We start from the raw sequence: 15,243 nt of genomic DNA on the forward strand, positions 1-15,243 counted from the left end.
GCTCATCTCGAATAAAGCTCTTCCTCGTGATATACCGTAAAATCTCGAATAAAGACCCCCCTCCCCTTTTTCCGACTACCTAGGTAATTGAGAAAAAAAGTTGTTGATGCAATAGCCGCATACGGCTGTGAGGACATTCATTGGTAGTGAGGGGGAGTATGTGGCGCCCCCTGGGCGTGGTGGCAGCAGTGGACATCCGGCCTGTGTGCGAGTAGTATGTGCGCGAACGGTGTTGTGGTTGGACGTGAGTGGCGGGTGATTCGGGGAGTGAGGCCTAATGAACACGAACGAGCATGACAAGTGGGGGCTCAGCCGGGATTGGACCGACTGAAATTCCCGATGAATTCGTACAGTTTATGCTGCATCAGACAAATGGATCGGCTATCGAACGCGAGCGCATAGCATCTGAGCTGCGGCAGGCATTAATGGCCGCTCCCGTGGTTCCCGGAGGCAACGAGCGTCGACCGGCCTTTGTTCGACCGCCGGCTACACAAATGTCGGCGACGGTGACAGCGCCCATTGCGACCACGTTGCCTAGGTTCGCGGGCTTCCAGGATGTGCAACACCCGGAGGAATTCCTCAGCAAAGTGGACAATTTTTGCCTGATTAACATCATAGCTCTGGAGGACCGAGTTCGCCGCGTAGTTACCGCGAAATTGTGGCATCGTTTCGCGGGTCCCTGCGCTACGTGGGATGCCTTTGTCACCCCTTTCCGACGGGAATTCGCGTCGGACGACGAAAAGAAGCGCCTGAAGGAAGAGTTGGAGGCATGCATTCAGCACTCGGAGGAGAACTTGAAAAAATTTATTTATGTTATTTCCGAGTTCTACGACCGAATCGGAGAGGAGGTTGCCGACGACGTCAAGGTCGACAGAGTGCTGCGCCAAATGCACCCCCAGCTGCAAGACTTGGTAGCGGGGTCTACCTTCTCAAGCTTGAGGGCCATGGCGGATGCGGCCGATGGCCTGATGGAGCGAGTGCGGCGCCGGCTACAATATCGGCCTCCTCCACCCAAAACAAATCGGGTTGCGCGCGACTTGGCATATTCGGCGCATGGCATGCCTGACGCAATGGCAGTGCCCCAGTACACCGCTGCAGTCGTCTCCGTGCCGAATGCCGGTTGGACACCTGGGTGCGCGTGGCCCCTCCACCCCGCAGCAGTGCAACCGTCATACCACCGGGACCAGTGGCCCATAAATCAGGCCCAATCTGTCGGTGCACCAACGTACTGACCACCAGCAGGGCGTCGACCTCAGCGGGCCCCGAGCCAAGTTGTTTGCCGACGATGTGGCGGCGTCGGCCACATTGCACGCAACTGTGCGAGTAGACCGCGCCAAGACAATGTCGTTTGCTTCCAGTGCGGCCGTCTAGGGCACTTCCAGGCTCAGTGCTCGGGAAATGGGTGCCAGTAGGCGCCAGTTCGGCAGGTTCCTACTGCAATTTTAATATGCAAGTTGCATCTGCAGCCGGAGGAGGGAAGGAGCCGCTTTTAAATGTTCGAATCGGCAGTACGACGTTCTGTGCATTGCTCGACACTGGGTCCTGCGTGAGTCTCCTTGGTTCACTAGCCACCAGTGAGGCATGCTCTTCGGGGGGAAAAAGGAAACGCGAAACTCGAACACTCCACTTGGCATCAGGTTGGTCCCAGAGCTCCGAGGCTACAAAATGCAAAATAGAGTGGGATGCCGGGGAGCCGGGTTCAAAATTTTATTTGTCTGCCTGACCTGTGCCAGGATGTTGTGCTCGGAAGGGACTTTCTTACAGCCATTGGCATGTCCTTGCACATAGCTTTGGGCGGGTGGACTATAGGTATGGAGCCACAGCTTTTTGTTCCATTTGCCAAACCAGACAGGAAGGTTGCCCCAGATCCAGTGGATGATGCCAATTGCCTTGGAAACTCGTTTGAGCAACAGCCAGACGTTGTGGCATGCAACACCATTAGTGGCTCAGGACAGCAAGCAGAAGTGATGCGCGAGTTCAGGGGCCTGCTGGGAGAATATGAGGCACTCTTCACAAAGTTGCCTGGTTGTACAACACTCATTGAGCACTCTATCGACACAGGTGACAGCACACCAGTGCGCACGAAACTGCGCCCAGTCAATCCAAAAAAACAATGCATCATGGATGCTTGCTTGGATGAGATGCTAGAAGCAGGCCTAATCAGGCGGAGCATAAGCAGCTGGACAAGTGCACCAGTCCTGGTGGGAAAGAAATCCGGAGGCTACCGGGTGGCTGTCGACTACAGACATTTGAACTCCTGCACAAGGGTACCAGTGTACCCAATGCCTCGCACTGATTGGCTCCTGGCTCAGCTAGGTAACTCACAATGGTTTACAAGCTTTGACCTCTCCCAAGGGTTCTTCGAAATTCCACTGCGGGAACAAGATGCTGAGAAGACTGCATTCATATGTCACAGGGGCACCTTCGAATTCACAAGGAGGCGGTTTGGTGTGGCTGGAGGCTCAGCCACATTCCAAGCTTTAATGGACAGGGTTCTTGAGGGCATAAACCACAAATTTGCCATGGCGTTCCTTGATGATGTTTTGGTGTACTCCCCTACAATAGAACAACACCTGGCACACGTCCGTGAAGTCCTCGAATGCATCAAGGATGCAAGGCTTACAAATAATCCAACCAAAGTACAACAATGCACTCAATGCACTCGCCTTCCTTGGTCACTTTGTATCTCCAGGAGAGCGCCGACCCGACCTAGAGAAGATGCGTGCAGTGGCAGAGTACCCACGGCCATCCAACATGAAGAAACTGCAGGCATTTCTGGGCTTAGTTGGATATTACAGGAACTTTATTCCACAATTTTCCCTCACTGCTAAGCCCTTAACCAACTTGCTCGAGACGCAACAGAAATGGCAGCGGACGAGCATTGAAGAACAGTCATTTGAGACTCTCCGAGCAAGGCTGGCAACAGATGCAGTTCTGAGCTTGCCAGACCTCAATGCACCATTTGTAGTTGAAACAGATGCCAGCAGTGTTGGTATCGCCGCAGTGCTGCCGCAACGTCGGGATAACATTTTGAAGCCAATTTCATTCATCAGCAGAGGCTTGTCGGATGCGGAGCATAATTACATAGTCCAGGAGTGGGAGTGTTTGGCCATTGTATGGGCTGTAGAGAAATTCCGATCTCATTTGGAATTCACAGAATTCGAAGTTCACTGTGATCATGCGTCATTGGCTTGGATGTTTACCACTGAGCAGGCATCTCCTCGTGTGCGGCGCTGGGTGCTACGCCTTCAAGGGTTTCAGTGCAAAAATAAGCACCGTCGTGGTAAGGCCAACATTCCTGCTGATGCCCTAAGCTGGGCACCTGTTCAGCCAAACTCCAAGACAGCAGCTGAAAGCGTGCCTGAGAGACTTTTGCCACTTAACTTGGACACTGACGAAGGCTCTGTCACGTTTGAAACCTGCCTGCCAACCACCATTTAGGACCTCAGTGTTATACACTGTGCGAAAAAACTAGCACAGGAACAACAACGTGATGCTCTTTTGCGTGACATAACGAGAACTATCCAGGGAGAGTGCCTGCACATAGGCACTGCCGAAACCCGTCGTCTGGAGGACCTGGCATCCACGTCTCATCTAGAGCCATCAGGACTTTTGGTGCAATGTCACGGCGACCGTACAGTAGCCTGGTTGCCTACTCACCTTCGCCCCTTGGTCCTGCAGATGGCCCATGACCACCCGACAAGTGCCCATGCAGGATTCTACAAGACACTGCGGCGCATCAGAGACAAGTTTGTGTGGTTGGGCATGAGCAATGACACATCGAAGTATGTCCGCAGTTGCTCAGTCTGTGAAAGGACGAAAGCACAGCGTTGCAAACCCCAAGGATTTATGGCAAGCCAATGGCCTGCAGCACCAATGGAAGAACTTAGTATCGACCTAATAGGGCCGTTACCTACCAGCCCTCGGGGGCACAAGCACTTGCTGGTCATTGTTGACAACTTTACCAAATTCATTGAGCTCTTCCCTCTTCGGGCAGCAACAACACAGCAGGATAGCCAGCCGTGTGGAAGAGTTCATCTGCAGACACGGGGTACCTACTGCTATTTCTAGCGATAATGGGAAGCCCTTTGTTAGTAAATTATGGAAGAACCTGCTTAGGCAATGGAGCATCTCGGAGCGCCACACGGTGCCTTACAGGCCAGCCGGTCAGATGGTCGAGCGGCACAATGACACCGTGAAGCAGTGCATTCGTGCATACTGCAATGAGCACAAAAACTGGGACCAACACATTCCCGAGATTGCTTTTGCAATGCGAACCGCTGAAAGTGCTGCTACTGGATACACCCCAGCCCTCCTCTGCTATGGCCGTGAACTCCAAACACTCTGGCAACCCACCGAAGACAAGCAAGACGCTGAGCCTGCGGTATCATCTTCTCACGCATTCGCAGCAGAACTTCAGTCCCATTTGGCAGAGGTCATGAATGCTGCACGGCAGCATCAGCAACATGCTTGGCGTGCCCAGAAGCAGCACTACGGACCAGCGACACCGAGCCACGACATTGGAGGAAGGCGACCTTGTCCTGCGAGAAACCCACATAGTCAGTGACGCTGCAAGAGGCATCTCATCGAAGCTGGCACCGAGGCGAAATGGTCCATTCAGCATCTGCAGACGTATTGGTGCAAACACTTTCAAGCTCGTCCACCCACAGACTGGGAGAGCTTGTGGCGAGACCCATGCCGACCAGCTCGTCAAATACCATCCTCCATGGTCAGCGGGGAGCTTCACACTTCAAGGGGGGGGACGGGCTGTGAGGACATCCATTGGTAGTGATGGGGGTATGTGGCGCCCCCTGGGCGTGGTGGCAACAGTGGACATCCGGCCTGTGTGCGAGTAGTGTGTGCGCGGACGGTGTTGTGGTTGGACGTGAGTGGCGGGTGATTCGGGGAGTGAGCCCTAACGAACACGAACGTGCATGACACCGCTTTTTCGAAGACCCTGCGAAATGCAGCCGCTCTGCCATGCAGCCACTCTGCCAATGGGAGGAAACCCACGATTTCCCTAAGTGTAGGCTGTGAAGTCCTTAGCCCGCTAGCCGTATTTCCGGTACTGCCTTTCAGCCTGCAGCCACACTTGCGCTGGCCGGAGGCCATGCCGCCTTGCTCTTTGTTCATTGTACTATCGGCGTGACCAGTTGACAGTTCGGATTTGCTTGTGCGCGGTTGCGAGGATGTCATGTTGGCAGAGCTACACAGCTGACTTCAAGTGTCAAGTGATACTTTTTGCCGAGGACTCGAGCAATTGTGCCACGCAGTGCAAGTTCTGTGTAAATGAGAAGTTGATAAGAGTTTTGTGGGCTCTCGAAATGGCGAGCGAGTGCCACGCCAACGGACACAGCAGACATGGTCGGTACAAACCAAACAACATGCATTTATTTAAATAATTTTAGAACCACAATATCGTACGCTGAATTATAACATCAATCGTGATCAACCCACTATGACCTTCTTTCACAATATTACTCAGCTCGTAGCAACATAACAAACGCAAGAGCACGGAAAAGGCGGTGGCGCCAACCCTTGACTCACTGCGCGAGCCCCCTGCAGACGGCCCGCAGTGCCGTGCACCGGGGACATGCCGCGAGAGCGACCGTTCGCACCAGATGTCACCAGCCAAAGAGAGACTCACTGAACTCTCTCGCCCACCACCAAGGCTTGCATTCTTCCAGAGGTCACCGCCGGCGCTACCACTTTACCAACCATGATGATGATAGTGGTGGTCACCACTTGAGAACACGCCACCTATCACTCAATAGTTGTCACCTCCGAAATACGGCTTCTGATTGATTGATTGATTTGTGGGGTTTAACGTCCCAAAACCACCATATGATTATGAGAGACGCGAAATACGGCTTCTGTGCGAGACACATGCGCTCCACGGCGCAAACAACTTTACAGGGGGTTGTGCACCCCCACATTCTCCCCACCTTAAACCAAACCATTATCCTTAAACAAAAAAAAAATTAGCTACACAAGCTTTAAAAAAAAAAAAATTACATCGCATGTCCATGATGTCCTTGCACAACGACACCGCCGCTGGTCGACACTGCTGCACTGTCCGGCTCGACTTCACCTCAGTACCGGCCCCGCAACAGCAACGTTGCCGTCTGCGCGACGAATTATCGCTAGCGCCGACACGTCTTCCAGTTGCGACCAGCACTCAAGAGAGGGCCGGACTGCAGGCAGTTGCGCAGGTCCCAGGCATCTCCATCGCCCGACCTCGCGACCGCATTCCTGGCCAGCGACGCTGACGATGTGCCGAAGACAGCCGGTCGTGGATGACATCCCTCCCGCTTAATACATCAACAACAAAAAAAAAAACTCGAAAAAAAAACAATAGAGCAGGTCCTAGGGAAGGGAGCTTCAGGCTTTTCGGCCACGTGGTACGATGGTCAGTACTGCTAGCTAAGACATCGGCAACGGCCGAGACGCCCATCAAGATAAAACAAAAATCACTTTTCCTAACTCGTGCATCGCAAGATAAAAAAAAAAAAAAGTGAGGGAAGAAGAGCGCAACACCTCAACGCCACGATCCACCTAATTGTGCCACGTGCGACAGGCGGCTGCGCAGAGCTTTATGCCTAATGAGTCGCTCGACAACAACTGGCATCCACCCAGCACCTAGCCTAGGCATAGAAAAGGCAGTTGGAAAGAGACATCCACTCTGTAAGGTGACCCTATCGCTTGTTGCACACAGCAGCTTACCGAGCGATTCGCGTCCATCGTCCAAACAGTGTTACAACGCACGGCATCGAGCCACTGTACCAGACAGCAATGTCGCCCGGCTCACTGAGCCCAAAAGAGATAGAAGCTATTTCAAAAAAAATCAGACCACCCACAAGGCATTCATACTCACTCGCTTTAGGCCTGGCCTACAATCCACGTGCTCTAAGCTTTGCTCACCCCATGATGCAGACCACATGGCTCTCGTCGCAACTGAACAATGTTCTTGAAAACTAACACCAACAATGAAAAAAACCACTTGCGAGCAGAAGAAAAATAGAAACTCAACCTGCTGACAAGTTCAAACACGTCACAAATACCGATCTACTCGCTCTCAACAAAGCACACCGCTGATGCTATTAACGAGAAGTCCCCCTAGGCCTACTCTACTCTGGCTTTAACAAAAGCTTGTACAACCGGGAAAACTGTCGTCCGATGCTCCAAGAGCCCCACGTTGGGCGCCAGTGTGGGCTCTCGAAATGGCGAGCACCACGCCACAATCTTGGAGTGAACGGATACAGCAGACGCGGTCGGCTCAAACCAAACAACAACATAGGTTTACTTAACTAATTTTAGAAGGTCGATATTGTCCACCGAATTATTGTAACATCAATCGTGAGCAACCCGCTAAAACATCCTTACACAATATTACTCGGCACATAGTAACATAACAAACACAAGAGCACACAAAAGGCGGCGTCGCCAACCCTTGACTCATTGCGCGAGTCCCCGGCAGACGGCCCGCGGTGCCGTGCACCAGTGACATGTCGCGAGAGGAACCGTTCACGCCAAATACCACCAGCGGAAGAGAGACTCGCTGAACTCTTTTGCCCGCCACCGAGGCTTGCCTTCTTCCAGGGGTCACCGCTGGCGCTACCACTCTACCAACCATGATGATGATAGTGGTGATCACCGCTCGGGAACACTCCACCTCAATAGTTGTCACTTCCGAAATACGGCTTCTGTGCGAGATACTTGCACAATGCGGTGCAAACAACTACAACTTTACAGGGGGTGTGCACCCCTTTTTCGCAGTTTGGCGAAAGCAGCGGGACCGACTGTTTGTGTGCAATGAAGAGCGTCGTGCTTTTCGCAGCCCAGCACTCGGCAGTGATGAGAGTGAAGATGACGTCATTTGGGAATCTGCGAATGCTTGCGAAGAATCTGTTGACAACAACATTCTTTGCACATCTGACAAGATGATAGCCACGGCAGCGATTATGGCACTAAGTTATGTAAATAAAGATGTGCCACGTTTCAATTTTTCTGTTTCTTAAATAAGAGGGGAACTGGGCAAAAAAGAATTGTGCTGTGCGATTATTTTTTTTATTTTTCAAATCTGAGCACCAACTCTAGCTTTTATTATCAGGATCAGGAAAGAAAAAAGGGATGGGGCGGCTGTGTTTATAATTGGGTAAGCATGGTATCATTTAAACAGAACCCAGTATTCACTCAAAATCAGGCGCAGAGTTTTATGGCGTATGGTTATGCTGTGTAATACAGCGGAACAGATTTATAACAAACTCTAAAATTGCCGCAAAAAGGGGGACGCTATTTGAGTAGTTCATTTTACATGGAAATGGACTCGCCCTTGCAATCGTGCATTTGGCGACCTAGCTTTTTTTTTTTGTGAGCATTGCGATTAAAAGTGCTAGCTAATAACCTTTCTAATGACAAGCTTGGGCCTCTTAGCATCGTGAAGCAAATACCTACTGTATGCTCACCAGTGAATTAAACGGCCTTTGTGATGAATCGGCACTGTTTCATTGCCTGCCATGCATAACGAATTGTCCTGGCTTTTGCATATTGCTGCATATTCCAGACACCATAAAATGCTCCTGCCAACACTGTTCGAAAAAACAAAGATGGCTGCTTTTACCAGGGTCAATGCGGCACTTTCCCTTGGTGCTGTGCGAAAGCTTTTTGATTGGGGCGTTGGATCACGTTGCTTTGTTGAAGGCGAAAGGGTGCTGGCCACGGACCACCTCATTCTCAACGGCATAAAGGATTTACCGAAATACTTGCACTTTGTACACTGAAATTGAGCCTCTTGAGTGAACCACATCAGATTTATTTTCAAAAAGTGTTAACAGCGCATAGAACAATTAGGAAAGGACGAGACAACAGAAGCAAAGACCGCTGACTTTGAACTAGTTTCGACAAGAACTGCGTTTACACAATGCAAGAAAGAGGGTACGAGAAAAAAAAAAGAAAGATGCAAGGATATACATGTGCGGCGAGCATTGCTTTATCATTTCACCTACTTTGAACATGTCACTACAAATTTACTTCGAGTTGAAAAATCTGTCAAGCGAGCCCAAGGTTGACGAAGGCAACTGCTCGTGTGTAGCGGGCCTCTTCGAAACATGCTGGCACTTTTGCGTTGCCAGACTCGTGCAACCAAGGCCTTATAAGTTTTCGAGGTAACTGTGCTGCGACTCGTGCTGCTGATTGCATGTATATCATAAAGTTTGTTGTCAAGTGAACGGTATGAATACTCATGCCGTTCACTTGATTACAGAACAGAGCTATGCCTGGGTCAATGTAGATCTAGATAAGACAAGTCGCAGTTTTAATTGTGATAGAAGTGCTCCTCTCTTTTCATTCACCAATCCATGTTATTAGTTTTCTGATGAATAAGGTCGTGTGTTTCTGAACACTCGCTTTATCGTGTGGACAGTTGTTGATATTCAAAGTGTATACGTGCACGCACCCTACGCACACTACGAATACAGGGATATGATATATTGACATATGTGTACTGGTGGACAAAAACGACGATAAGGAGATTTCGCGGACACCAAGTAGTGGAGCTCCGGCTGGTCGAGGACAGAGAAGGTGATCTTGCTGTTCCACTGCTGAGAATCGCTGTGTCAACGTCTATCCGTCTTCTGTTTGCGTTGTACCGCTACACTGGTGGAGGTCCTGGACCGCAATTCTGCCTGATGCTCCACACCCCCCTCTGGGAGCCGTTCATCTAGCCCGGACGAATTGCCACCTATTGCAACTCCCGTGCACCGGTTCAGTCAGCGGCTGCTAGGCATACGTCCCAGGCGCTGCTTACCTCACCAAATGGCCAACGCCAGCATGCAGCAGGCACCCCAAGGCCCCTCGTTGACACAGCCTTCACAGGTAACAATATTTCAACCGCTGGTTCCCGATAATTTTGGTGGTAGCGCCCATGAAGACATTGATGACTGGCTTGAGCACTATGAGCGTGTTGCCAAGGTCAATCTGTGGTCTGAACAGGAAAAGCTCTCACGTGCCTATTTCTACCTTGGCGGCGGTGCGCGTATATGTATGAGAACAGAGAAGCCAGTCTGTCAACTTGGGGCGACTTCCCACAACAGCTTGTCAACACGTTTGCCAGTGTCGATTGACGGGACCATGCGCAGCAGCTTTTGAACTTACGAGTTCAAAAACCCAATGAAACCGTTCCGATGTTTGCTGAGGATATGATTCATCTCTTTCATCGAGCTGACCCAAACATGACTGAAGATGGGAAGTTGAGCTACTTCATGCGCGGTGTTAAAGAGCAACTTTTCACTGAGCTACTGCACCACCCTCCAAGTACTGTAGTTGACTTTATCAAGGAGACTACAGCTATTGAGTGGGCCCTCCATCAATGATGTAAGCAGTATGATCAAATGCTTAGCAGCACCCCAATCAATGCTGCCAACTGTGGGAATCGAGAGCGCCCTCCTGCCTGGCACCTCGTTCCCAGCTGCCGCACGCGCACCAGCAACGTAGCCCGGGCGCGCATAAGCGCTGGCATCCGCCAAAATGGCTGCTGGGGCGCCTCTTGGTCTGGGCCAGTCAACCGTCGGCTTCTACTCGCACTGGCATGTCCGGGCACGCTACGCTGGTGCGCTGCGCGGGCCTACGTCACAACGCAGCGCCATTTCCCATTGGGCGCGCGTGACATCCTCCTCTCCTACGAGCTGTGTTGCGCCCGAGGATTCGCTCGTCGCGGCAGATGCTCTCAGGCCTCCACGAGAGGTTGACGCGCTGCTTAGCAGGCGGCTTCTCGTTCGTGCGTTCGACTTCGGCCTTTGTGAGGGAGTCGTAGCACCTTAGGCAAGCGTACTTGCTCGGTCTTGCGGAGTTCACTATACGGCCTGCAAGCCCGTGAGTGTCGCACTGTGCTGCATCTTGAGTTAATAAACCCGTTGTTATTATTATCCTGCCTCATGCGTGGTTTCTGTGCCTTGCCGGAGAAAACGACGAACCTGGCCGCAATGTCTTCGCACTCAGCGGCCATGGAGGACGTCGCATCCCTACACGGTTGCACATAGTAGGTAAGCTTAGTGCAAACCTATCTCCACACACCATAACTGAGAATCAAAGCTCCCTGCAAGGCTTTATTAAGGAGATAGTTTGCAAAAAACTACAGAAGTTCCGGACTCCAGTTGCTGAAACTCCCATTGCGTCTGTCGCTGAATTCGTACGCGACGAAATCTGCCACACATTTTCTACCGTTTGTCCTGATGACCAGCACCGTCCCATAAGCTACGCCGACTCTCTCTGACGTTCACCATCTGCTATATCGCCACCATACAGCCCAGTGCCAACGACACCTTGGTCACCGCCGCAAGAGCAGACCTTGAGCTGACCGCCAAGCCTATTGACGTACCACCAGTGGTCCACAGTAGCACCATGGACATCGTCGCAAGATGGGAGTCTCAGACGTCCACCGCTCCGAAGAACAGACTCATGGCGCAGAATCGATAGACGTCCACTATGCTGCTTTAACTGGGGAGGTGCAGGTCATATTGCCCGTCATTGCTGGCAACGCAGTGAGTTGTTCCGCCCTCTTTGACCATGGTCTGGCAGTCAACATGCAAACGACGAATACATACCACGCCGGGAGGGCGCTTCTTCCCAAGGAGCCCGTTCTCACTTTTACGACTACCGTACTTCTGACGCGAAAGCAGTACCTACTCACCAACTGGGTTTGGACATCGATCCCCCTCTCCTTCTCCTCTGCATTCGCCTTCGTCACACCGACATATCTCCGCGGACCTTAACGTAAGAAGGTCACCCAGCTCGCGTCAGGGAAACTGAGGGCGGTGACTTTTGGGGGTAAGGTTGCAGCCATGAAGATGACGATGAAAAGCCCCCATTACACGACGCTGTAAAGCTGACATGACGTGAGAGCAATAACATTGTGACCGCAATAACATTGTGACCGCCGATGTTAGTGTTTTTCTTGGCGGCCAGAAATGACAGCCTTAGTCGACACTGGTGCCAACTTTTCTATTATTAGTCAGAAACTCGCCATCCCCCTTAAGAAAGTGAAGACGCAGTGGGCAGGCTCTCAAATAAGGACGGCAGGTGGTCAGTTATTGATGCCCCCTGGAAGATGCACAGCAAGAATCGACATAGGAGATTCCTCTTTTGTTGCATCGTTCGTCATTCTCGCCGCATGCTGCAAAGGTCTAATTATTGGTATGGACTTCTTCCGAGTATACGGCGCCGTTGTCAATATCCCAGACAATTTGATTACGCTCTGCAACTGTCCGGGAGCACGTGATTGTCCGCATGCATGACTGCTTTTAAGAACCTGTGCTTTTAAGCTGCTTTTAAGAACCTGTGCCAGCGACTACAGACACCTCCAGTGCTCGCCCACTTTGATGAAAAAGCCCCAACGATGCTACACACTGATGTCAGCAATGTTGGTCTGGGAGTTGTGCTTGTGCAGCAGCAAGAAGGCACCGAAAGAGTAATCACCTATGCAAGCCAAACACTAACACGCCCTGAGGCTAATTACTCCACGACTGAGAAAGAATGGATCACCGTGGTATGGCCGGTCAGAACATTTCGTTGTATTTGTACGGCCACCCTTTCAAAGTCATCAGCTGTTCATAGGTCGCTGGCGTTGATGGGTGTCTCCGGACAGGTCCCGTGGGGTGTGGCGACCATGGGCCGTACCGTGTGGGGCCCTAGCGGTGTGTCGAACATCAAGGACTACGCTTTCGTATTACCATGTGTTGATTCTTTCGTTGATTGAGTGTATTGGAATATTGTGTAAAGTTGTTTCAGCGTGCATGTTGGTCACTTGTCATGTATTTTGATTCAGCTGACGATATCGTTGTTGTAAAAGTAGTTAAATAAATGTGATGTTTGGTTTGGTCTGGCTGCATCTGTTTTGTCCTCTCACTCCGAGGGTGCGTTCTTCATTCAGAGACATCCAAAATGTAAGATATGTTTATCAAGAACTACCTTGTAAGCTATGGTGACGTGCATGTTATTTATGGTAAAATGTCTGGTTATCCTCTCCTTCTTTCCTTGGATTTTTTTCTATCTCTCTGACTGAAATGGTGTATGAACAACACTGCTTTGGAATACATGTAAATAGGCGCGAGTATAAATCTGAATCCAGGCAAGGCTCAATGTAATGCTGAAGATTAGTAAGGTAAGGCTGTAAGTTTGCAAAGAAAGAAAGAATAGAAAAAAAAACTGTAGCTCACTCAGACTTGCTAAAAAAATAGCTTGCACTTTAGACTCGCTCGGACTCAGAGACTCATCAAAGTTTTTCTGTATCAAACGCAGTAGAATTCACACTCAAGAACATCAAAACTTTCCTGGGCCAAAGTCACTTGGATCTACACTCATGCAAATTTTCTGCAGCCATACTTACTTCAACTCAAATTCATCAAAATATTGCTCAGACTCACTGCTTTATCTGACTCTGAGTGAATGTACTCGTGAGTGAGTTTGCTAAGTTATAAATATCAGTGCACGTCAAAAAACACCAGATGGTCAAAATTTTTCAGAGCCCTGCATTACGGCATTCCTCATAATCTTATCTTGGCTTTGGAATGCAAAACCCCACATAATATCATTTCTTCACAATTAAAATATCTCCTATACACTCCCTATACATTTCTCTGCATCATTGTCGGAGTCTTCATCAAGGTGTTGTGGTCATTTAGTGGTGCAGTGACCGGATTTCATTAGTGCAGACAGGGTATGATGATATACTTCAGTGAAGTTTCTCATGTGTTTCAGCTCCTCCAGAAGAAATGAACCAGCCAGCGGTTGGAGCAGCCATCACAACTATGTAAGCTTTAATTGGTCAGCTTGTGCTTCGTGCTGATCGTACCGTGGCCCTTTTGCAGCGCCAGCAATTTGCCAGAAATGTCGAAGGATGTGAAGATGATAGCTGCCCTGATGGATGATGAGGACTCAGGCGAGAAACTATTGGATGCCGCACGGCGTCTCTGCAATGCCTTCTCTGACCTGCTTCGTGCTGCCGAGCCCCAGAACCAAGAGGTCTGCTGCTTGCTTTCTCATTTTGCTTGTCCAACCTTTGATGTGTCAGAGCTTTAATTACAGCTTTGTTAACGGGGAACTTTGGTGCATTGTCGATCATAATTAGAAAATTCGGTTTTTGCTGGGGGACTCGTGAATAATTTTGAATAAGCAATAAACAATCGGTCAAGAGCAAAACTAAAATGGGGAGCTTTGCCACAATGGGTATGCGATGAGGTCACCAATTATGCTACACGACATCGTGGCTGGTCAACGTATAAACATAGCACACATGCTTCTTTTATCGTGCGAAAACCAAACTGGCGGTGTCACCTAAAGAGGAATCAAGCTGTGCTAGTACCTGCGAACTATCCCGTGAAAACTTCAGTGATAATTACAGCTACTATCTGAGCACAGGAGCATCACTTTTTGATTTTGACTCGCCGGCGCATGAATGAGCTGAAATGCTCCGCATCGATCTCGTTGGTCAATATTGTGCTCGCTTACTGTAGGACTTGATGTCAACAACAACTAACATACTATGCAGCTGACAAAACCAACTTCGCTTGTGTCATTCTCATCTCATAGAAGAATGTGTGTGCTGCATCTATCTACTGGGCAAGGCAGGGTTGGAAAAGAGTAGGCACATTTTGTCCCATGCTTCCTTCGCCGCTTACGTTGTTGCTGTCTTCAAACAGTGCGCAATCCTCGGTGCCATCAAGCGCATTGGATACAGTATAACTTCGTTACAACAGACCTTCATAGTGATGATGATTTTGGTCTGTTACAACAGAAGTATGTAAAATCTAAGTACTTCTACAACGGACTTTTATGTAAACATTAAATGGGCCTGTTATAGCCTGAGAGAATTGCCAGTCAAAAGTGAAATAATTCTCTGGGGGCATAAAAAGATTGTTTTAAATGCGAAGCATTTTTTAGCGAACTTCGGCGACTTTAAGCATATCTAGCTATCTAGCCGCCTACGACTTTTAGCTCTCCTGGCCGTCTCAATAATGGTGTCATTAACAAAATTGGTATGGAATAACATGACAATATGACAAGCATGAGTGACTAGTCATAATATAAATTATGTCATGTATGACATGAATGCCATGATTTACCTTTCATGGCCTTGCTGCTCTTGCAGTGGTTTCATTCTCATGATGCATTGTAAAACCGTTTTGCTATGACATGACTGCATGGCGAAAATAAGTGACAGACCCTAACGTGAAAGTTATGACATGCATG

General features: G+C 49.8%; 1 protein-coding gene across 4 annotated transcripts in view; it reads left to right on the forward strand.

Moving 5' to 3' along the window:
• The window catches only part of rhea (Talin_middle and talin-RS domain-containing protein rhea), a 908,869-nt gene that overhangs the window by 246,396 nt on the left and 647,230 nt on the right, over positions 1-15,243 (forward strand). For all 4 annotated transcript variants that reach the window (XM_037423602.2, XM_037423605.2, XM_037423603.2 and 1 more), the window contains exons 18-19: positions 13,753-13,804; positions 13,863-14,016. In XM_037423602.2, coding sequence (XP_037279499.2) covers positions 13,753-13,804; positions 13,863-14,016 — 206 coding nt within the window. The remainder of the gene's footprint in view (positions 1-13,752; positions 13,805-13,862; positions 14,017-15,243) is intronic.

Source organism: Rhipicephalus microplus, chromosome 4, assembly GCF_043290135.1.
Source record: "Rhipicephalus microplus isolate Deutch F79 chromosome 4, USDA_Rmic, whole genome shotgun sequence".
Lineage (NCBI taxonomy): Eukaryota > Metazoa > Arthropoda > Arachnida > Ixodida > Ixodidae > Rhipicephalus > Rhipicephalus microplus.